General features: G+C 30.9%; 2 protein-coding genes across 2 annotated transcripts; both read right to left on the minus strand.

The window, feature by feature from the left end:
- Window positions 1-10,157: 10,157 nt before the first annotated feature.
- On the minus strand, window positions 10,158-21,436 carry LOC111029845. The gene is made up of 5 exons (XM_022309045.1): window positions 19,356-21,436; window positions 18,809-18,887; window positions 15,591-16,165; window positions 14,293-14,688; window positions 10,158-10,959 (listed from the first exon to the last, which is right to left on the minus strand). The coding sequence occupies exons 2-5, from the start codon at window positions 18,867-18,869 to the stop codon at window positions 10,756-10,758; spliced, it is 1,236 nt and encodes a 411-aa protein (XP_022164737.1). The 5' UTR covers window positions 18,870-18,887; window positions 19,356-21,436; the 3' UTR covers window positions 10,158-10,755.
- On the minus strand, window positions 21,214-25,277 carry LOC111029846. Its single transcript, XM_022309046.1, has 2 exons — window positions 24,729-25,277; window positions 21,214-21,594 (listed from the first exon to the last, which is right to left on the minus strand). The coding sequence occupies exons 1-2, from the start codon at window positions 25,009-25,011 to the stop codon at window positions 21,470-21,472; spliced, it is 408 nt and encodes a 135-aa protein (XP_022164738.1). The 5' UTR covers window positions 25,012-25,277; the 3' UTR covers window positions 21,214-21,469.
- Window positions 25,278-25,902: the final 625 nt, after the last annotated feature.

The raw sequence follows: 25,902 nt of genomic DNA on the forward strand, positions 1-25,902 counted from the left end.
TTAATTGTGACTTAGGTGGTGATTAAAAACAAATTAAATAACTTTTTCAGCCCACTTAAGTTAATATTTGTTTTCATATTAACTTTATAATGTTAGTGTTAAATATATGTGGGGTAATATAAAACTCAGCCAGATCGAATACGCTTAATCAACTCAAGTTGTCAACATTTGCACTTTGCAGTGTAGTAATTGAACTGTCTTGAACTCTAAATAGTATCAGAATTGAGCAAGTCTTACTACTATTACTAATTATCGAAAACTCTATAAAAACCTCACATTGGCAGGTAATAATTATATGCATGATAAGAAAATATTCAATTGTTCAAAGTGACGAACGTACAATAAATACTTACAGCACCGAAACACTGATCTAAAGGTTCTGTGCACATATAGGTCTATCATAATTTAGAATATTATTTCGTAGACGATCATATTAAATACAATAATTATGTACTGTGTGTGATTGGCTGCAAATAGTGGTGCAGGTGATTGTGTGATTTATATATTCACCAGAGAACATTATAGGCCCCTCCTACAACACCCGGTGGCGTAATACGAGCTGCAACTACCCGACTGACAGACTTATAAATAAAACACACAGTATAAACACCACACATCACGTGTATATACCTCGTGACGGGCAGATGAGCATATTAAAAATACGCTTAAAATAAAATATTATTGTAATACGCGGTGCCTATATGTGGCTGCTTGAGGTGATGTACAGTATGCAACCTGTGCAATATAATATTACCTATATCTGTGCCCACTATATCGAGGCGGTGTACTGTCGAAGAGTGTTCAGATTCTGGCGGACTTAGAGTTTCTCGTTACACCCGACGAGCATAGGTATTATAATATATAGAAACACGGGCATATAAAATATATATGTACCTGCATACTAATATAATATCTATCCGGATACACGCCATGCATATACTGTATAAACATATATTATGGTGACTGCTGCAGTGTTACACTTTTCGATTATCTTCGACGCCGTCGCTGGCACATTCAAATTCTTACGCACACAAAGCCCGAACGACTTATCGTGTCCAAAGCCTATTCTTTACGTGTAGTAAATTTAAATGCGCAGCAGTGTTCGTGACTTTGCGTGTAATACAGTATTACAGAAAGGTATATTACATATATTGCACAAAGTTTTAAAACACCACGACACTGTATCACTGTCAAAGTTCTGGGTATTGGAAACCAAAATAAATCTCGTTACCTGTCGACGAGCAGGGCTTGTGTGACAACAAAAAAAAAAAAAAATGGGAAACGAGAAACGAGGAAGAGAAAGTATTACCGACCGAACTTCACCCTCCGTTGCTTGATCAGCAAAACCAAGCACGGCACATGCAATATAATGTATATGGATATAAATATATATATATACACACATATAAATACTATATACCTATATGACCCACAAAAGGTAAGTGTAATACTTTTTATTCGTCTTATATAACATATATATAGATGGATCGTAGCTGTTGGGACGATTGAAGATGATTTCTTTGATGTATCACTGAAAAAAATGTTCAGTTAAGATAACTGAAATACAGTAGTTACAACCATGCTTACCGGTTGGCTCAGGGACAACAATATCTTAAGTTAGAGTAACAAACTCATTTTTGTTAACTAATTACTGTCATGGATACAAAGCAGTTTGTTTCAAATACAAAACGTAATTTAGGTTTGCTCCCAAAATTCAAAACTAAAAAGTTATAATTACAAATTAATTTGTAGGTATGCAGGATAATATGTCATAGGTGTCACAAAACAGTTAGTTAAATTTATTTGGTTTTAGTTACAATAACAATGTATGTTCTTGGTGGCTTACAAGTTATTTTGATACCACTACAGAACTCATTTGTTGTAAGTACATACTCTATAATTAATACAACAATGCAATTTAGTTAATATTGTTATTTAGATCTGTTATCTCTACAAAACAGACAGTGGTATATTAATTTTATTTCTGTTACAATAAATTACTAAATATGTAGTCTGTACGGTGCACAAATTGTGGGTACTCTTTTTTTAAAATTTTTTTTACCATTACCCCTCTAATTGTTTTTCCCAATTTTCTTTATAAACTATAACCTAAAGTGAAATTGGAACAATAATTACCTACTTTCTACTTAATTGCATCACCATATTATTTTTCCAATTTGAGCACTGATACTGTAAGCATAAATGCATAATGGTTATAATTAGGTGAAGAAATATTGAAAGGCAATCATTCATTCATTTTTTTTGTTTTATTTTAACGTGAATGTAACTGTTTGAAGATTTTATATCATACATTGAGCATCTGCTTTCGGGTAAATATTCATGTCCGCTATTTAAATATATACTAATAGATTATATTGGTTTAAATATCAATTAACAAAAACAAAAATATTTCAACTACGAAATTTCAATCAGAAAAAATGGACATGTCAAATATGAAATTCAATAATCATAAACTATTATACAATACATAAAAAACGGTTCAGAGTAGAGACAAGTGGGTCAGCTCATATTTCTAAAGACATTTTCCATTTTTTGTTAGTTATACCAAGAGTTTCACCATTAGTGTTTGTTACGTACAATCAAGCTATGTAAGATAGACCTTACGAAATACTTCATTCGTAGACCTACAGCTAATTGTTGGAATTATAGATTCATGGTTATTACTCATCGCTTAAAATAAGTTTGAATATTTCATACGAGTGGATATTCTAATTTGAAATAAAAATTAACGTGGTGCTATGCTAAACTTTTTTTTTTAAATTTCATCAAAAAATAATTTTGAGGAATTTAGTCTTAAAATTTCCAGATTATTAAGAAAAGAACCGGAAATATTTTGTCCTTCAAATGTACTAATTAGCTGGCAGAAACAAAGTTGAAGATTGAAGAATTTTTACTGCTCCAAAAGGTGGTGACAGACACAAAAAATATATACCATTATAAGACCGATTACACTCGCTACACTTTGAATCTAAAAGGGGAAAAAACCCGTATAACTAGGCTAAAAAAGTAAATAATATATATAAATTAAAAATTAGTAAGAAATATTATTTTTATTAAAGATTGAAATTTGAAAGTAAAAGCTTTGTAGATATCTATAAAAAAAAAATTTAACTTATTCAAAAAGTAAGTCTCTTAAAAACAACAAATTATGTATTCATTGTTTAACAATTCACACATATTATAACAAATGACTTGTTTACATTTAAGATGTGACCTGTGATGAAGGAGCGAATATTAATATAATGCTTCTTACATTGTATTATGTAAGGCTTCGTTCACTAACCTACTCACATGCTTGTATTATGCTAATCGTTAACGAGCTTAAAAGCTTTTTCCATTTAGGTAACTTTTGAAAAAAATTATAACTTTCAAGATGAAACTTATTTAGCATGTTATTATTTACTATATAGAGTAATATTATTTGCAAACTTCTTGAGTTATTTTTTAACTTTGCTGAAAATATAGACACACGGAAAAATTTATTAAAGCTATTTTAACCTAATGCATAAAATAATAACTATAATTTGTTTTAGCATTTTTATTTTTATTTTTTTAGCGTTTTGATAAAATTGGTAAAATGGAAACAAATAACATACTATTTTATACCACTTAAAATATAAAGTAATATTTAACTGAATTATAGATATCTATATATTAAACCTATATAAATAATAATTAAAAAAAAATAAGCCCAAAATTAATTAATAGAAAATATCATGCAACCACTTGCGACTCAACTTGAATGTCCTAACATAATTACTAAAAAACATAATAGGTATTAAAATTTACTGAAGCACCGCCGTAATATAAACTAAAAAATATTTATACCCATTACGAGTTTTTTAATCGTAATTAAAACAAATAAATTAGTTTACCGCAATCCATTAATATGCAAAATGTTAAAAGTACGGACCCTTGTGGTTTATTATCTATGTTAACGTCTATGATTTCTTATTGTTTTTTTTAGTGATGAGTAAGATCTCCACTATTGTTATTTAATTGTGTCATACATTTTGACTTTATAATTAATTTAACTATATAGTTTCTCCTGCATAAACCTTAGTGACAGATGACAGTGATTTAAGAATGTCTCTGAATGCAGAGTTTATAAAAATAGTACAATCAAATTATGTACAACAAAGACAATAATAGAGTAAGAAATTCATTAACATGCTTTCAATTATAAATTGTAAGATTAAAAAAATACATCAGACAACAAATGAGAGGATATAATTGCATGCTCCGGTTTATAATTGTGAGATAAATAAGTACCCGTCATAAATAAAATCTTAGATCTCTAAAAAAACGACAATAAATAATTAATGACACTGGTAGTGTTGTAAAATATTTATATGCCTGTTATTATTATTGGTATTAAATACTTTATTTTATATTTTCGTGTACCTACTTTGTAATTTTTTTAAAATTAGTTTCCAAGGTATTTACAATCTATTCCTATATAGAATAACAATAATCAAATGTGAGAGAGAAGATAGTTACATGTAGAGCTTTTGAGAGAGAAGAGAGTTACATGTGAAGCTTTTGGGAGAGAAGCCACCCATCAGTGACACTACTTATTTTTAGACTTAATAATTTTATTTTTTTATGTTTATGATATTATTTTGTAAATTGTAATTTCAAATTTCAATCGAATATAAAATGTTCTGTTTGAAAATATTTTTTATAACATCGTGGTTGGAAATAAATGACAAAATGTATAATTCCATAGAGTTATTTGACCTTTGTTAAATTGTAAATAGGTACACTCAGATATGGATGATGGGTAATAAGTAGGAAAATTCTAAAGAATAATTGTCAAATGTTGTTAATGACCTATTTAAAAAAAAAATGTATTTCCTGTTTTCCTCTGTTTGCTATGTATGCTTGCTAATCCCTTTGATGTTAAATTTTAGTTTATGTTTATTTTTCAATATTTACGAAGGTCATAATCATTATTATTGCCTATTGATCCTGAGCAGAGCCATTAATATGTATAGATTTTTCGATGATGAAAATTTGTTTTAGCTTATGTGTACACGATTTAAAGTTGAAAAATACTTTGACTTACACTTTGAGGGTGGTGTCTGATAAAAAATAAACTATAGGTAGGTATATATAAATATATATAGACATTTTACATTTTGGTTTTTTTTTATATATGATGTCGATTAATAAGATTCTCCATATGTTGTTTATATGTTGTTTATATAATCATATATCTATGGAACAAATTATGTTTTTTTATTAGCATTTAAATTTAGAATTTTAACGAGTTCTCGAAATTCCGAAAATATGCAAATTATTTTGTAATTAAAAGTTTTTACAATTTTTAATACTCATACCATAGATTTGAACATTTAATACAAGATTTTTTCTAAGTTGTTATTACTGGATTTAAAAACAAAAGTTAAGTGAAATTTCACAAATATTTTTTAATTGCATCTTAAATCAAAATGTTGACAAAATAGGATTTTCTCGTTAAACAAACGATTCCTCATTAAACGATTTTCTTATTTTGTTTGAATACAAATAATCGCAGACATTTGAAATTGTCACCAAATATTTATAATATAATTTTCTATATATGATATAATTTTAAATTACTTTGGCTGTTTTTGAGCTTATTACCTATAGACATTTGTAATATTTTATTTTATTTTTTGGTTTTTTCTTTGAATATCGATAGTAAAATTTTTACTTGGTCAAAAAGTGTGAAAATTCAATATAAGATTTCTCATACAACGTTATTAACTGTCAACATTTAAAAATATTAAAAATGCATATAGGTACCAATGATTTATTTTTTAAGCCTTTGAAGTACAAATGTTATAACAGTCAATCAGTAAATTGTATAGTTTATATTATACAACATATTATAATCTTAACATCATTAATTGGTGCTTATTTATAATTTTCAAACATACTTTATTATTTTGTATATTATTATCAATAATATACATTAAATATATATTTTCGTACTCACCAAAATTATATTAAAATTATGCACGTAAGCAATAATCTGCAGAAGAATAAAAACTATTAAATTCCTGTTCGGGAACTTTATTATTATTATTTATTATTAATAGGTACCGATATCATATCAAACGGAAATTGTAAAATTATAAATCAAAAGATAATATTAGAGGTCAATATTCATCATTAATAGAGGTCTTCATGTTTTTTTTTCCATCTGCAACTGTAAATATAAAACATACATTTTATATAATTAGGTTTATAGTACCTATATGTAATGTATAAGTTGTCCGAATATATTTTTAATATGATTATTACAATTCATAACAATCATAATAATATAAAGTAATATTAATCACCAAATAGTAATTTTATTTTTCATAACTTAATTTTAATATTGTTCTACAACTAGTGCAGCATTTAATATTTTGACAAAGTTCGTTTTCCTCATTTACAATTATATTTTATTGGTATGGTCAAAAACTAATCTCAGATAAGCAATACATAAATATTTTAGTTTTTGTTTAGAAAATTTTAAATTTTAAATGTAATTCTAGTTAAATTATGATAAACAATAACTAATAAGTGGTATAAATTTAAAAATTTTGTTTTAACTTATGAATGTGGAAGTGAATTTGGCTTTATGATACGTACTTCGAATATTTTTTTGGAGTCCGTTGTTTGTATACCTAGGAGAAACTTGAAGATTATATGATGTGAATCGTAATTCATAAGCAGTTTTCTCAGACTTTAAAAATGTAAAGGAAAATATTTAATTTTTTCATAAGTCCCGAACACTGAAATTGCTAATATAGATAATCGTGGTTTTTTAATACATCACACCAAGAATTATATTATTGATAAATAATAATACATATTCGCCTTATTATTTTGTAATATAGAATGTAAAATGGTCGGTAGACGCTAAAGAACGTTAGTAATTAGGTACAATTTAAAAACGTACCTTCTCTACACCAATTTGGAATTTTTAATCTTCCACAAGACTAAAGATTCCATATTCTGGGAGTATAAAGCAATATGAATGTTCAGAAAAAAAGTTGATTTCCAAATAGGAATTTAATCTTCGTTACATATCCCAGAGACTTAGACCATCGAATTTAGTATGAAACGGGTCATTATAGAATATCCATGAACTTAGGCGCAGTTATTTTAAATTATTAAGGGGCTATGAATTTTGTACAACACTATATTGCACACAGACTCCCGGCCATGTTTGGATTAAGAATTTAGGAAGTCCTTGGGGCCCACCAAAATGTAATGTACGTATATAATCAAAAAAAGTAAATTAAAAAATAAATGAAAACATAATATTTAATTCACCATAAAAAATTATAAGGTACCAATTGTGGATTTTCCAAATATTCCACGATTGTACAACATTTGTTCATTATATTTAATAGGTAGTTATTTTCAAGACTGAGCATTAGCTAGTTAAAAAGTTTAAGTTAAGTTAGGTACTTAACTAGTTACTTTCTAACTTCTAACTTAACGAGTTCGTTTTTTTAAAGATACTTTAATGAATTTATTTTTCCTTATTTAAAATCCATATATTTAAAATTATATTTTGATTTTTATATATGTAAACAAATAATCACCTGAAAAATCAAATAATTCTTATGTTATTCCTTATTTTACCCTGTATTCTTACTAAGTTGTAAATTGTAAACTGTGACAAGTGTTTTGAATTATTTCTGTATTTGAGATTTCAATAGGTATTAAAATAAAGTAATAACTAATAAGTACATTTATCTACCCATAAAATGTATGCAAAGATTTACTAGTAAATAATTTGTAACTAACAACAATTCATTAAAATAATTTTTTTGTTTTGTTGAATTTTTAAATTTATTGAAGTATGTAAGTACCTGTAACTACTGTAATAAACACATTATATATATATTTTTAAATAGTCAGACCTCCTATATTATGTTATTTGTTAAGCTTTAATGAAAAGGCATAATAATTAATTTTACATGAAAAAAAGTAACTTATTTTTAACTAATTTAGGTTACCTACTTTTTTTTTCAAAGTAACTTTTAACCTTTAACGAGTTATGTAAAAAAGGAAAGAAACTTTTAACTTTAAATTTGTAAACTTGACTTAAATTTGTCTACATTAACTTAACTTAACGAGTTAAAAAAATTAGTGAACTTTCCCAACCTTATACTTATTTTAATTGACTTTTAGATAGTTTAATTATATAATACTTTTCAGTACCTATTAATACCAATAATATATGAGTATAATTAAATAATTTTGGAAGTACATTTTCATTGGGCGCGGTAGCTTAAGTCGTATTCATGGGCTCATCAGTTGGACTGAAAAGCGTTACGGTCGTGGCTTACTTGACACTAAGGTTTCTATAGTAATTAATAATAATCAATTTGTTTTATCTTTGTATAATAATAATAATAAATTAATTTCAATTGAAAATTAAATTTTTACTTTTTAATACCTACTAACTTAATATTTGACCGTGATGGGCGATAACCTTTTTTCCATGCACTTTGTAAAGAAGTTTCACTCCATCCACGCGCACTATTGCAACACGCACTTTTTAAGGGGATATAATAGCAACTTTTTGAAGGATTTCAAGATATGCAATTTTCTTCTAAGTGCATGTTCGAGGGTCGTGTAAATATGTGCGATGTAAGCGATCATTAGTGTGCATGATTTTACCTATAATGCTCACGTACTTGCACTAATGTCAATATCGGCTCTTCACGAATATTTGTTAATTATTTTGTTCGTTTTTTTTTTGCTGTCAAAAAGTATCAATTTTTGGCTAATTGTATGAATCAATCTAGCTATGTAAAATTATTTATGAAAATATATTTGAATTCTGTATGAAGCTTACGAATTTAATTTAAGTCGATTTCCTTGCATTTTTAAATTAATATTTTAATTCAATATTATTTAGGCTTTTTATGAGTTTAAAAGTTACATTTCAAAAAAGTGGAAAAGTTGTTTTGAATTTAACTTCTTAACGAGTTCAAACATGGTTTTCAGAAGCTTTATCCAATTACTATAGAATAGATGGTAAATATTAAAAACCATTAAACATGTCTATTTTATTAGAAAAACAGGTTTAGAAACCGAATTCTTCTTTTACGCCTTATATATTATAAGTATACTACCAAAAACATTATTATGCCATCAATGAATAAAATATCCGAACAAACGAGTAAACTTGTTTTATTTGTTGTTAAGTTCGTAGGTAGTATTACCTACACATAACTCCTATTAATATTTATTTATTTATTTTGAAACCAAAAATAACGTGTATTATTATTATTATTTCGAATATAATTATTTATTCTCATATTCTCATGCCATCGCACAATATTGATAATACCTACTACAATATTTGTCGGAAACATTTTGCTGCTTGCGAGCAGCAGTATTTTGTTTTATACAAATATTGACTTATACGTATAATATATACTATAGACTGTATAACTGTATACAAATTTCGATAAGAAACCTACTGTAGGTATACGTGCACTTATGCTCGTGCGTTGCTATATCGACAATGATATTATAACCGTAGTCTACAAATATTATGATTTAAGTATAAATGATAATATTCAACCATTAACTACTTACAATATACGAGCACGTAGGCACATCCGGTGTTGGTAAATATTATCATCATCATCATCATCATCATCATCATCATCATCATCATCACCATTACCACCATTAGCCGTCACATCGTCTTAATCGCGAGTTCTTCACATATGTTTTCATATATTGTTTAGTATTCAGTACCCTATTGGTGTCATATTATTTTGCGACCATAAAACAATACGGCCAACACAGATTGAGGGTGTTTAAAAATAACAAACGACAACGCAACACAGAAATGTTTCAGATAATAAGTATAATTGAAGATAAATACAATATTTGTGTGAAATAATATAAGAAGAGTAAAGTGATGTAGAATTAGAAATAATATGAATTTGAAACAATTAAAACAGTGCACATAATAACTCGATAAATTGATTTAAACATTAAATAGATACATAATGATAGTATATTATATGCGTGTTAAGTACGCGTGCAAAATAAATTGACAGTGCAGTACTAGTGATTTATTAAAATTATATCAATATTCGTAAAAAAAAAAAACAATGACAATATTAAGTATTTCAAGATATTTTAATAAAAATAGTTTAAAAAGCGAGCAACACTATAAATTGCCGATTAAAAAATGTATAATATAATATGAGAATAAGTATCGTGTATATAATAAAAATATGCGGAAAACAAGATAAATTTATTTTTGGTGGGGAGTGAATCCACAAGATTATTTGAAAGTCAATTATACAATATAAATTATAATACCTAAAGTGATTATTAAAAGTATGAAATGTAGTTATAATTATTTTTGAGGGGTAAGAGTTACATATTTTGGAACCTGAAATTAAAAAAAAAAAATCTAACACATTTTGTGGACCACCACCACCAACCCGAGATACTACCTGTGAACTGAAGAAAACCTACTAAGCCTATATTATATTATGCCGTCAAGTGTCTATGGGAATTTGTATAATATTCAATGTATACAGAGATCTATAATCCTCCACCGCCTCCGTCTCCTGCCGCTGCTGTTGGTTGACCTCCACGTCAGTGTGCCATAACCCTCAGAAACAGCTACCACTGATCGGCCCTATTGTTTGCCGCTACATCAGGATGTTGTTTACGACGACGACGGCGACGATGATGCCGACGATGTATTTATGTCGTCCTAATTTTGTCCTGCCGTCGTCGAGACGTCTCCTGCCGACTGTCACGGCCCCCCACGGCTGATGATTTCCTCCTCTTCTCCGCTGCGATGGCCGCTCGCCCCTTGGCACGGTACACGAGCATGCCAGGGATCAGCACCTGGTCGACGAACCACCGGCGAGACGTCACAGCGCTGGCCAACCGCGCGCACCACACCTATAAAAAAATGTGTAAAAAATGTCGTCACACTTTAGATTAGTTCTGAGCTATAAAAGTGTCAAAACTGCTCGTCAAATATCTCCCCCTTTTAAATGGCGCGAGGGTCATTTAACAAAACGTAATACCAAACAACGAAACAAAACGTTAATACGATCCGAAAACTGTAAAAAAATAACTGCCTAATAATTGATTTATTTTAATTTATTATCAGTAAATAACAAACGTCGTAATCGCAATTATATAAATATTATATACTATATAGTCATCGTTAAACGGTAGATTAATTTAAAACACATCAATCAATCAACGTTTATCTATAATCGTTTTCATTGCTCGTCCGGACATAGGTACCATCATACAGGTGATAATAAAATAATATGTTATTGACTAGCAATTAAATATTCGATGTAGCGTTAAATTCGATAATTTAATACGTATAATATTATAATGGTTATGTCTTGTGTGATTGAGTCAATAATCATAAAAACGTGAAAATCCACTGGCTTCAATACATCATAATAAATATAGGTAAACCTTATAAAAATGCTCAATAATGTAAGAAATTATTATTGAATTTCAAATGTTAAAATGACTTAAATTGAGGGAAATATATTAATATATTATATTTGTTTCTAAAAATGGCCAAATTGGAATACAATTAATTCAGAATCAATGAACAGTAAAACGAATCTATATAATATATAACTCATAATTTAGGATTGAGTATAGGACTTGAGGTGAGGGAATAATATACGATATACGGGAAAATTTTTCAAAGTTCGTCAACATCATTACCGCGGCTACTCCATTCGTTGCTATAATTTGGGTGTACAACCAACTAAATAAGTGGGTAGGTCCATTGAAAATGTATAAACTGCATAATATTTAGAATGACGATCCACTAGAAGGAAATTATTTTTTTTTTCCTTTATTTGAATTACACAATCTATACAATTTAGTACAATAAGCGTAAATGATAATACGAATAAATATGACATGAAGATTTGAGTTGGAGAAGGAAATTATGACAAAAATAAGTAGTCAACCGGCGCGATCACTCACTTTTTTTTTGTCTGCTGCATTGATTTCACACATTAGAGATATGCATATGATTAATGTCTATAATCATTCTACTACTACAAATATTTCTAAATTCACATGACGAACAAGACGTACTCTCATCAGATAAAGTGTCACCGTTCTTTTCTCTGGCAGCAAATAGGCAAACATTATTGTTATAAATATGGAGAATATGTAATATTAAACACGATTTTTTTTTCAAAGCACAGTTATTAATTATTATAGAATATGATGAAACATTTTCAAATATATTATTTATTTGTGTTATATGCTATAATATTTTATTATCTATTTATGCTAAATGGTAATTTTTGTACCTATACTATGCAGCGTGCTTAAGCAATTTGAAAACGGTCATCACACTAACTAGGACTGATTATCGATGATATGATATAATTAATGAGTGGGTGATTAAATATTTTAACTAATACATTTTTAGCAGTGTTATCTATTATTGCAATATGTATAAAAATATTCGAACAGTAGTAAATGCGTTTCCAAATTTTCCGAACACCTTGTATATTATTTATGTTTCAAAAACTATACACCCTACACTGAATTACTAAAACGATTTTAACATTTTATTTGGCCTAAATGTGTGATGATTATTTGCATGTATTCCATGTTTTACTTGAGTATAGTACCATAGCGGTAGCCGGTAAGCTCAATACTTATAAATATTTGCCGCAGTAAAATATTGTCAACAAAGAAATTTATAAACGAATACAACCTTTAAAAAATTAAATGAAACCTAAATTAAAAATATAAACATAAATTACTGTAAAATAAAATTGTTAAAGAAATGTCCCGAGTACGCAATTCATTAACAAATAGCAAATACTAAAACTAGCCAACGACTCCAGCTGACGCCTGCCGAGAAGTATTTCTAATAATAATAAAAATAAAAAAGGAATAAAAATATTGTTAGCGACAAAAGGTTTCGACAAAATCCATTAAAACCATACCTATGGGTACCTATACACTTAAGCACGAAAATACTACATACAATATTGAATATACGGTAATAATAATATATATATCTATACACGGCTATAGAGACGTTTGCCTGCAGCCACACTGCTCACATTTTTTTCTTATTATTGTTGCCAGCTACTAATAATTACTAAGCTGGAAGACAAAGTCCACTACTACAGCCTACTAAACCTACTACCAGTGGCGTGACTTCAACATTTTGGCTCGGGAACGAACTATTCCGCGGACCACCTGAAAACTCGTCACCGAACATATTATATCGTATATCGTTAAGTAAACTTTTTTTCCATTAGACTTAATCACATGAGCTACAAATTTTATAGCTTTTTAAGTAGTTCAAACGATTCAGGGCGTTGTTCTTTAATCTTTTCCAATGCGGTCTTCCGTCAACCGATATCGACGGACACATTTTGTTTTTGGCCAACGCAAACGATTTACAAGAAAACAAATATATTATGTACCTATTGTACCTAATGCATTTAACGAATTAAAAAAACTTATATTTCATTGATAATCGAAACTCTCGTCCGGGTGTAGGCGATCCGTCCCCCATATTGTTACGTCACAGTTATAATACCTACTCACTTACCACCAGCAAGGTAATATTACATGGCAGGAGGGAGAGTGTAAGGTATGCATTATCCTTTGATATTTTTTTTTTAACACTGTCTTCGGTTCGTCAAAAATAAAACTTCTAAATCTGATTTTGGGTTCATATTTTCAAAAACTTTTTATGTTTCAATTACATTTTAACTGAGCAGGTCGGAAATTTACCGTTACTACCGCGAGCAAGAACAAATTGATAACAATAATTTACTATTATGTTTTATTATAAAAACAATCAATAACAGTGAAAGTATAGTTTTGATATGGAATAATATAAGTAGGTAGTCATTTATGTAAATAACAACCACGAAATAGATTAAAAGTCCTAATCGACATATTGTGTTAATAACAACAATAATTTATAATTTCCCATCAAAATGTAAAGAGGAAAGTCTAGAAGTGTCATTTCTAGTTATTTATATTTTAAATCCCACCTACAATATAAGTATAGGCACTGATAGAAGTGCTATAAGTAGTAGTATAATTAGTACAAGTATAAATGTATACTGCTTTAACCTCCAAGTATGCATATTATAGGCCTAATGGTGATGTTTTAAAAACGGCTGCAAACATTTTGACAAGCAAAAGTCTGCAACGTCTAGATCGCACCTGTATACCACATAAATTGATATCATAGGCAAAGGTACTTACCATCAAAGTGTGAGGCCAGTACCCAGTGTAGTTGGCGGGCCCCGAATTCGGGCCACGGGCATATAGTCTGCCTCCTTGCCGTAACGCGGACCGAACCCAACGACGAGCCGACGGCACTAGCCACCGCTGGACACGGTCCTCCACTTGCTTTCTCCTGGAAGCCCACCAGCAGCCGTCGCCGTAGTTGTCGTCGTCGTCGTCCTCCTCTTCGTCCTCGGAACCGGAACCGGGTACAACGCGGACGTCCGGATTGGCAGATCGCAACATGGCCGTGGCCACGTACGCGGGTCGGGCGCACTGCACCCGGACTCCGTGACCATCATTTCCATCTTCACGCCCCCTGGTCAAGTACGCACATTCGGCGTCCAGGTCGGAAGACAGCTTTTCCAGGAATTTCTAAACAAGTTATGGGCTTACGTCGTGCGTGTTACAGTCAATTTCGGTCAGTTCTCGCCAAAGCTGGCGCAATAGTATTATTATTAAAGTTATACGTCGGTGGTCATATAGAGGTGTAGATTATACTTATTATGTAGATATATTTTTGGAGTGATTGATCGGTAAGTCAAAGCCGATATTCTAATAATATTATAAGCCAGTTACGATATTTTAGCAAGACATGCCGTTGTGTGTGTGTGTGCGTGAAAATGTCATTTTATTTTGTTCATACTTAAAAAGACTATAATATAATACTTCTTGGGTGGACAAGGTATCATCAATCAAATATCCTCTAGCTATAATAGTCTTATGTGGTAAGGACATTTTTATAGTTTGAAAAGTATAATATATACATTAAATAATGGACATTTTAATAACTTTTCGAAAGGCTGCGGAAATATTATAAACTTAACGAAGGGGATGCACCAATAAATTATAAAATTATGTAACGTAGTATTACAAAAGAAAATTGATTTAGTATTTTGTATAGGTACCTATAATGTTTAATAATATTATTTTATAGTTGTTGGTGACTCAATTAACGTAGGAATGGCCAATTAATACCAACATCGACAGTTGTACCTAATACACAAATAGGTACACTGTGTAATCAAAATCAAAAGGGGCACAGCTAAATTCACAACTCAATTGTTTAATGAAATCTTTTTGGACTACTTAGTGCAATATTTCAAAACAATTTTGTTCATCCGAAAACTTTTTCATCAGTGTTAGAGCCAGTGGGCCAGTCTGGTTTTAAAAAAGTCATATTATTCTGTGATTAAATAAATTTTCGTCCTTCGAATGAGTCAAAGTGCTTCTGATGGCACTGCAGTCATACAGAATTATATCATACTTTTATTTACCTTAGTGGCGGCATACAAGGCCATCAGTGGCATGGCCGGTGGCATGGACGCTGATGCACTGCCCACGTTGATCACCAGGCCCCGTCCACGAGCCAACATGCCGGGCAGTACAAGACGGCAAGCGTGCACCGCCCCTGCCACGTTGCACCGGACGGCCACGTCTGCATTGCTGCAATAGTCGGCAGTGAACTGCACTGGTCCGTCACCGTCTCCGGCTCCGGGATTACCGTCAGCTGTCATACCGGCGAAGAACTCAGGATGCGGATAACACGCGCCTGCGCAGTTCACGAGCACGCCCACCCCGCCGTCCGCCTGTAACCGGCCCTCGACCATGGCCCTCAGCCGCCGATACCATAGGGGGCACTGGCGACGGGCCGGCCGCTGTCCGTCCCTGTCGCAGAAACACCTGTCGCCCACATCGTCATCCTGGTCACCTTCCCGCTGTTCTGGCCGGTCGCCGCCGTCGCCATCTTCCGGCTCTCCCAAGTCGACGACCGTCCCGTAACGCGCCACTGGATCTTCCGAAAAGTCTGCCACTACCGTCATCACCCGCCGCCGACCGGCTGATTCTTTTCCTGCGCGTGCGTCAAAAAATTCATTAGCATATTATTATAGACCGACAGGAGTTGAAACAAATTTTTTGAAGACCTGTTAAAACCTAAGTTTTTAATTTTTAGCACCTTAATCGCATTGTTAACCGAAAGTTTAGACTTTATTTTTTTGAGTTTTGCAAAAAATAAAAATATATTGGTTTTGCTATGAGCACCTATACAGCATTCTTGAAGCGACAAAAGAACTCAAAAGGATTCTGGCAGCAACATTCATGATTGACAATTTAACTAAGATTTTACATCAAAGGACTTGTTTTTCGAATTTCCATGATATTTTTAGAAAATGTTTACTTAATGTAAAGAGTAAAGAATTTTTACATTTCCACACAAACTCTTATATCATATATTTTTTAGCGTTTGTATTAATACATTATAAAATATTTATATGTTTTATTTATGTTATATTAAAACCTAGTCAATGTATATAAATTAATTAAAATATTATCCTTTGAGAAAATATTATCATGCCAAAGGCGTATTTATGAATACTTAAAATATTTCTCGAGGGAATAATAACAACAATATTTTCTTAACATTTAACAGCATTAAAAAATATTACACGAAAAGTAAAAAAAGGCTATATAAATAATTTCATAACATTTTGGGTATAATATATACTAAAGATACTTATACCTATATATTATATTATAAATATTATGTGTAATCCCATATATTAGGTAATTTGAATAGAATGATTGGAAAAACCATTTTAATTTAATTCTTTTGGGTCTTGAGTTGTCAATTTTTTTTTAAATATTATGGTGAACATGTTTGTAATGCATTATTTAATAAGCCAAAACAAAAATTGCAGTTGTTGTATTATTATTATTTTTTTTTTTAGAATCGGATACAGCATTAAAAATGCAAACAAGTAACATTATTAAAAAACCAATATTTAGGCATACAATTTCAGTGGAATCTATCGACTGCAATGGTTAATGACTTTTATAAATACTATAACATATTCACAATTTGAATTCACAGAATGTTCCATATACTTTTTGAAAGTATATAGGATATGCAAAAATACATTATAAACTAAAAATATCCAACTGTAACATTTAGCATAAGTTATCGACATTATTTTTTGAGAAAAAACGTTGTTTGTATACAATTTTCTACGACAACTGAAGTCATCCTACATTTGCAAAAGTTTGAAAGCATGATTTTGAATACTTACATTAAGAGTGTGCTACATAACTAAAAATAGTATAAAAATAATAATGGATATCTTTATTGTCCGATTTTCGTTTTCAATAAATATTTATATTTTTGTTAAAATTGCTCATGCCGCACCCACATTTAACGAGGACGTTACACAAACATTACTCATTCCAACTGTCCAGCGTAAGTACATGTATTATAATATATACCTACTGGCGTGTGTTATTGGAAAACCTTCATCCTTTTTTACTACGCTAGTTAATATTTGAGATAAAAATTGATTATTTTTGAATTGAAAGAGGAAAACCTTATGTCAATAATGCTCCATGTATTCCATTTTTATTCGAATTTTGAACTAAGTATAGATATAATACGTATTATAATATTATATGACCTCAAAAATAATTTTAATTTTGTATTCATTTCTCTCATCTAGGTATTCATCCAGCCTGTAGGTATCGATATAACCTAATATTATGTACTAGGTAGTAGGCTCTATATAGTTAATATTTAATTAAGTTATTTTTTTTTTACGATTTAGTGCAGGTGTTTGGTAATAATAGAACATGATTATTATGCATTTATTGAGTTAAAATATGATTTTAAGTTTTAACTAAAGACCCACAGTGACAGAAATTTCACAGTCCCGGATCTTGCAGTTTAGAGTGTCGTGCCATCATTTGCAATATTAGAGACCGGTAAGTAAATATTAAGAAAAAAATTAAAAGCATTTTTGAAAATTAGCCAAAAATTAAATACTGATTTACAAATTCCAAAATTAAATTACCTATTATTTTCAATTGTGAAGTTGTATTTCTAAAAATAACGTTAAATTTGGTGGAAGAGATGTATGCAGTTGACAATAGTTAGGTACGATAAATTTGTGTAAGTATTTGATATTGGGCAAAACGCATACAAATGCAAAAATATGTTGTACAGGTACTTGTATTGTTATTACCCACTATTATTAGTTATTAATGTTATAATATTTGCTATAATTATTACAATTATTGTGATTGTTATTGTTATTATTATTACTCTATGAGTGTTTAGTGACTTGTTTTGTCTTTAGCCCTGTATATAGACGCTCTTCGAAAATATACCAAGCTTAACAAACAAAGGCATAAACGACGATCAGTAAATGATTTTAGTACTAGGCCGGCGTTTCACATTTTATTTATATTACTACATCAATAATAGCTGGAGAAGTGAAAACTAATGGACAGTCTTTTAGAAAAATGTGCCAAGAAGCGAATAAAATGATACATCCCGCAGTGACGTTTTGCGTGACCTACGTTCGTAAATTAAATTATAAATTAAGTGTAAACTCGAAAAAAAGACAAACAACCCGTTCTTCATGTCAACTACTGTGGTAATAATATAATAATAGTAATAATAATAGTTATCGTTATCTGGCTGTATAATATTATTCATGACACTTACTTATCAGTCCGGCAACGGCTCGCAGCTTGTCCTTGTTTCGGCCAACCAGCAGCACGTCCATCCCATGGTCGATGGCCAACTGCTCGCACGGAATACGAAATAATAATAATAAAAGTATTAAATAAACGATCATACATTTTAATAGTATTTACTAATTTAAGCTTGGAGACATATGATAACTCTAAATAAACACACAAATATGCATCAGTGCAGATATGCACCAAAAAATCCTATCGCAAGATAAAAATAAGATGACCATGACTCATGAGTCAATTAACTATTATAAAGACTGTCATTAGTGACGAGAAGTGAAAAGATCATAATATTATATTTTTACACGTGTGATACTGGTATAGAAAATATAAAAATATCTACATTTGTATGAAAACTTGTTTTTTTTTTCAAAAATAGAAATACAATTATGTTTCTAGATTTATTGAACACTTTATCCCAATTAATAATTTTATTTAATCTTGCTATATTTATTATTTAACTATGAATATAAAACATACAAATGTTATAGATTATATTATAATAATATACATACGTGTGTTGAGTTAGTCCTTTATGAAATGATGGTGTAATTGAGGGGCAATAGATTTCCCGACACCGAAGGCAACGAACGACAAAATTAAAAATTATTTATAAAGTATTACTATACCTATTGTCGATGTTTTTATAAAGTTTGGTCACACGCACTCGCGCACAACGAAATTGAGTGACACCGACACAGATTTAACGCACACAATATAATCAACATTGGTATTATTTTACACGCACCATTACCATCACCATGAATTAATGTAAATTATATTTAAAAAGTATGAATTGCAACTGCAGTGGCGTGTTATCATGGTAGCATCTGCCGACCTAACGTATTTGTTGTTCCCCGCGAAAAGGTATAGATCTCAACAAATTAAAAAAAAAAATTTTATATTTGTATACCTATATTATATTATACATTTTTTTTTTGTATTTTTTTGTAGCATAATATAATAATGTAATATAATATATTTTAAATAGAAACATAAATGAAAATAGTGACCAAAAAGGAGAAGAGTACCTATATAGAGAAAGTTATAAATAAAGATAAGCGAAAAAGAAATAAGCGGCCATAGATCAATATAAAAACATTATTGAGAGGAAAGAAAAATGAATAGGACTTTGGATATAAGAAATATTAATTTTTATTAGAGACGATTATAATTGAAGAAAATGCAAAGAAGAAAAGCGTATAATATAGAGAATGTGCTAAATGGAGATAAATATGTGCTGAAATGGCCTTAGAAGAGAAAGTACCAAATGAAGAGAGTGCTAATGGAAGAAAAATGTGTGCTTTAAATAGGTAAAGTGGTCACAGTTCAGTATAAAATCTTTTTCAGAGAGAAGAAAAAAATTTAAAAAGACATTTGTTATAAGAAATAATATTTTTTTAGTAAAGATAAATAAGCACTTAATAGGAAGAGCGGTTATAGATCAATGTAAAACAATTAGCGAAGAACATAAATTAATTAATAAGACATTTGATGCATGAAATATTAATTTTATAAGTGACAATTATAATTAAAGACAATGCATAGAGAAAAAGCGTATAATATAGAGAATGTGCTAAATGAAGATAAATAAGTGCTAAAATGACCTTTGAAGAGAAAGTGCCAAATGAAGAGAGTGCTAATAGAAGAAAAATATGTGCTTTAAATAAGTAAAGTAGTCACAGTTTAATATAAATACTTTTTCAGAGAGAAGAAAAAAAATTAAAAAGACATTTGATATAAGAAATAAAATTTTTTTAGTGAAGATAAACAAACACTTTAAAGGAAGAGCGGTCACAGATCAGTAGAAGAATATATTCTAATGAAAGTCTAAATTAAGATAAATAATAGCTTTGTATGAAGAACGTGTACGGAATAATATACCTATTAAATACATTCACATACTGGCCAAGAAAAATATTAATTATTTAATTGAAATTCTACTAAATAATTCTCTAGAATAATTATTATTTATTGGTGACAATTGTAATCGAAGGAAGATCAGATAGTAAAAAATTATAATAAATAAATGCAATACTACCAAGATAAATAAAATTATAATTTTTGATAAATGGCCGCTTTATAAGCTGGAATATATGTAGGATATTTGATCAAGAAATAATTGTATTATGACGAATAACAAGGTGTGGCTATTGACTAAAATTAAAGGAAAACCACGAAGAATAAGATTATGTAGTATACGTGCAAACTAACAAATAGTGTTTGGGACAAGAAAAAGTTTCTATATTTAAAAATGAATGAAAAAAGTTGGAGTTCATAAACTTATTTGAGAAATAAAAAGACAAAAACAAGCAGCCCAAATTAAATTATTATAAGTTAGAAGGTAGAGTATAAGAGTAGTGCGCAAGATACAAAATTTTGGTAATTTTTTTTGAATTTTTTTTTTTTTGTTTCTTTTAATATTGTAAGACAAAATGTGAAACATAACATCGTCCACCAGGTACCTACTTGATAAATAAACACGCCACTACAAGAATGCACACACAATAAATATGCCGTGTCGTAGTTAGACGACACGTCACACTAGTTGTTTGAGTTAATAACTACTGTAACTACTGTAACTAAACTATTGAAAATGTCTTTTTTTCGCGATATAATGACGCGTTGGTTAGTCGACGAGCGAGTTACGCGCCGAAGCCACCGCCACCGGTCCTCCATTGTCGGCAGCACCATCGCTGTCACTCACCTGACGCGCGTACTCCTTGCCGATGCCGTCAGTGGCGCCGGTGACCACTGAAATGATATGAATATATTGTATTATAATACCGTCTTCATAGGCTGGATTGGGAAAGTGAAGGGGAAAAAAATAAGGACTATAAGGAAAAACAATACATTGAGCAAGATGAAAAAAAAAATGTTTGCCAGTTTGTGTTTGGCGGCCGTTGGCAGAGTAAAGTTGAATAATAATTAATAATAATATTTAACTTTTGCAGTAACCTACCTAGGTACATTCGTTACTAAAATATTTTCATTATTTCCCAATACATTCAATAGGTGTATGAAAAAGTTTTAGTGGTTAACGTTTCAATGCTCACTAATGAAAAAACAATGTTAACTGTTTTGAATAAACCGAAGATATTTTGAACAAATTTGCAGACACATATATAGGGAACTATTGAACTTAAAATATTTATCACGTTACGATTTCAAAGATAAATAATTTTAGTGAGGGCTTGAGTTTAGGGGCTAAGCCCCACGTCCCACGGTTCATCTTCATTCGTAGGTGCAAATAGTGTTTGAGTTTGTGGGGGGAGGGAGTCTGTAACTATGACTTTCTCACAAAAAATAGATGTGACTCGCGTACTCCCTGACTGTCCTATACGGTTTTCCGACTGAGGATATACATATTATGTGCGTGATATACCTATATATGATATTTTGTTCATATGCGACATATTATATTATGTGTAATAAATAAAAATATGTATCATATATATCGGCAAACTGTAAGCTTAAAATCATTTTGAAAACGCAATTTGAAAAATGTATTAGGTTGCAATAACAACAAAAAGAAACGTTGAAATTATCAGAAATCTCATTAAATTGATTAAAATATAAAAAATAAGAGTTACGTAAATATTTCAGCACCAAACAAATAACTATAATATCGATGTTATCGAAAATATGTATGTAAATATAGGTTAATACAATCGAAATAAAAATATTAAGTAAAAAGGCAAAAAGCAATATAATACTATATAGACAAAAATACGATATTTTTAGATCTGAAAATTTCTTTTTTTTACTTCCCACAGCGACACTAATAAAATAAATTTAAATTTATCTTATAAGTCATAACATTTAAGAACTACAATATTTAAAATATAATTATTATACTTTTACTGAAACAAACATTTTCATTAATATTAAGAAGACAATAATTATGTGTCCTTAAACAAAACATGAAATATCTACTTTATGTCTATGATTTTGACTCTCGTACTTATAAAACATTTTTTGTGTGTGTATATATATATATAATATATATGGTTCATACGTAAAGTCATCATGGAATATTTCCGGGCACGGAGTTGAGGAATTTTAGTATTTTATATGTTATTGTAACTGAACATATTATATTGTACTGTATAGCCTGTGCAATGCGAGTATACCATAAGGAGTTAACCATATTTTAATATTATATATATAGTTTATACCAAATGTACCTACGGAAATATGGAATTTTGTACGGAATGTACCTAGACATACCGCAAATAATGAACTCATATTAAGTTAAGTTAAGAGAACACTAGATCGATGAGTTTTAAGTTTACAGTTAAAAAATCATTAATTTGACTCGATAAGTTAAAAGTCAATACAGAAAAAAATATTAACTTAACTCAGTTTAAAAAGAGTTAATATACTTTTTAAAATTAATATGTAGATCACATAAAGAGTGACTGGGTTTTTGAGAAAGATCTATTAACTGCGTGGTTATTAAATCATATTATCAATATTATTATTCAGTGTTTACTTTTACGTACATTTTTATCGTTTATATTTTTAATATAAAATTATTTATCCTCCTCCTCACCACTCTTATTTCGAACACAGTGTGTGTATACGATTGCCGTTAATCGTTTGCTACCGCTTATTCGATTAACATAATTAATTTTAACTTTATTATTTTATCATTTATTTACAGTAGATCTTTATTCGGGCTTATCCACATAATAATACTACATAATATGTTGTATATTTGATACTGTACTTAGTGAGACTGTGCAGTAGGTGGTTAAGATTACGTCATTTTGTTCTTTTAATAAAAACTATGATATTATAATTTTTTCTATAGCACGACTGCACGTGCAATATTATTATTTTTAAAAACCACGACCCCGATATTGTTATCATAAGTCATAACCAAACGATGTGTATATTGTGATTAATTAATTGTGATAAATGATAATTAAATACCTATACAATAACGCGCAATCGGTTCTACTTGCGATAATCATTTATTCGTTAGAAAAGGAGCGTTGGTGGGGATTTTTTCCATAAAAAAAATAATCCGACGTGAACCAGCTGAATAATAACGATAAAACAAAATTCGTGCCATTACGAGAGTGATGATACGAAGCACATTATTTTACACGGCACATGTTTATGCCTTTATTAATGTTTTGTTAGGCGTCGGTTCGTATAGAAAAAAATCAATCAATCAACGGTGTGAATTCCTTGAGATTATAACAACAATATTCATTATTATTATTAAATGCGTGAAAATTGACAGCAACAATAATATTATTGTAGTATTATTATGATTAAACACAACAGTTGTACGCAAACGAATTGCGCACCGCATTTTAATATGTTATCTGCCTTAAAGGCAGCCGACATTTGTACCGTCAAAATCCGATCGAATCCGCTGGTTCAGCGATATACCTGATCACCGTGGCTCGTAAAAATCTGTTATGTAGGTAACACAGTTTTTGTACGTGTAGGCATGCAATATATATTATTATTTCTTACGCGTTAAAATCGATAGCGAATATAATTTGTGCCATCAGCATCGCGCAAACATCCTAAATAAATAATGTATAAACATTTGACCTTTGTGGTCTCAAGTCCCGCAGATGCAATCACACAAATCAAATAAATACGTATACGCATTAACTTGAAACAGATTCAAAGTCAGATTTGGGGCGCTTGAAGGTCCGGCGAATTTCGAGATGTACAAATTATTTTGGCTCTACTGAGATAATATTTTTGGATGGTGCCATGAAGTCTGGGAGGGGGGGGGGTGTCGGAGTACTCAATTTTTGGAAACATAGACTAAAATCAAAGGTCAAGTGATGATGACCGCGTTTATGGTGGTCATAACAATAACAAAATAATAGTAAAAAGATAGTGTCGCATATACTTACCAGCCCATTGGCCCGTCGACCCGTAATCGAACTCGTCGGTGCTGCAGTGGTCGTCGAACAGGCTCCTCTTGGCCACGTACTGCTGGTAGGCCGCGTACACCAGTGCCGAGGCGGCCACCGCGCACACAGTGGCCGCTGCAAATGCGCTGAGCACGAATTGCGGCCATCCCTCGGTGTTGCCCACGTAAATGGAGCTGATCAGGATCCAGGCGACGGCGCCGACCAGACAGGCGACGCCCGTGGTGGCCGCGCTCGCTTGCTTGGGCTGTATCCGCGACGCCATGTCCAAAGGTATTGTACCGGTACGCACAAATATCACGTGAAACACGAAAGAAAAACGCGGCGGCAAAAGACGACCGGTTGCGCGCGCTCGTCCGGTTCGCAATGACGCGCTATGGTGATTACGACGGTCGACCGGTGGCTCGCGTCGCTGTAATATGGTGGCCGTCGATCACGGCGCTTAAACGTGAGGCGATGCCAATAATAAGTACAATGTCATTGGATACAACGTTTTATATATGGCGGCGGCCGTATAAAAAACGCGATTTACGGTCGGCGATTACAACGCGGCAAAACGATCGCGTAAAAAATATGTTTTCTAATGACATTTATCGGAGGGGCACACATTATTATTATAAAGTTCGTCGGTTGTCACTTACGACATCGAATCGATTATCGCCAAAGGTCGTCAAACTTTATTATATCGCAAAATCGGAAGACGGCGGTTGGCGAGCGATACGAAAACAACCCGGCAAGGTCGTCGTTGGCTGGCTGCTCTGCCACCTGTAGAACCGTCTGTGTGAGTCATGGGAACGGTGAGACGACGGCAGCCCAGCTGGCGCGTGCATGTGCAACGGGTGTCGAGGTGAGGGGGTTTGTATGAAAGTCGCGAGGGTGGATGTGGGAGAAACGTACAGTTTTTATTTGAAATATTTTTTTATTTTATTTTCGGGGAATGCCGTTCTCAAAGCGACGATGCTTATTATTTATTATGATTATAATTAGCATTAATATCATGATTATAATAGATATATCTTAAGGTTAATAAAATAATATTATTATATTATTATACCGCTTTAGTTTGGTAATGGTGTAACGACCGTTTCAGTAGAACCAGCCGTTGACGCTCGAGGAGTAGGTTCCGTCTCAGTGCCAACAGTCTTTTTGGTGGAAG

The sequence above is a fragment of the Myzus persicae genome, unplaced genomic scaffold (assembly GCF_001856785.1).
Source record: "Myzus persicae strain clone G006 unplaced genomic scaffold, MPER_G0061.0, whole genome shotgun sequence".
Lineage (NCBI taxonomy): Eukaryota > Metazoa > Arthropoda > Insecta > Hemiptera > Aphididae > Myzus > Myzus persicae.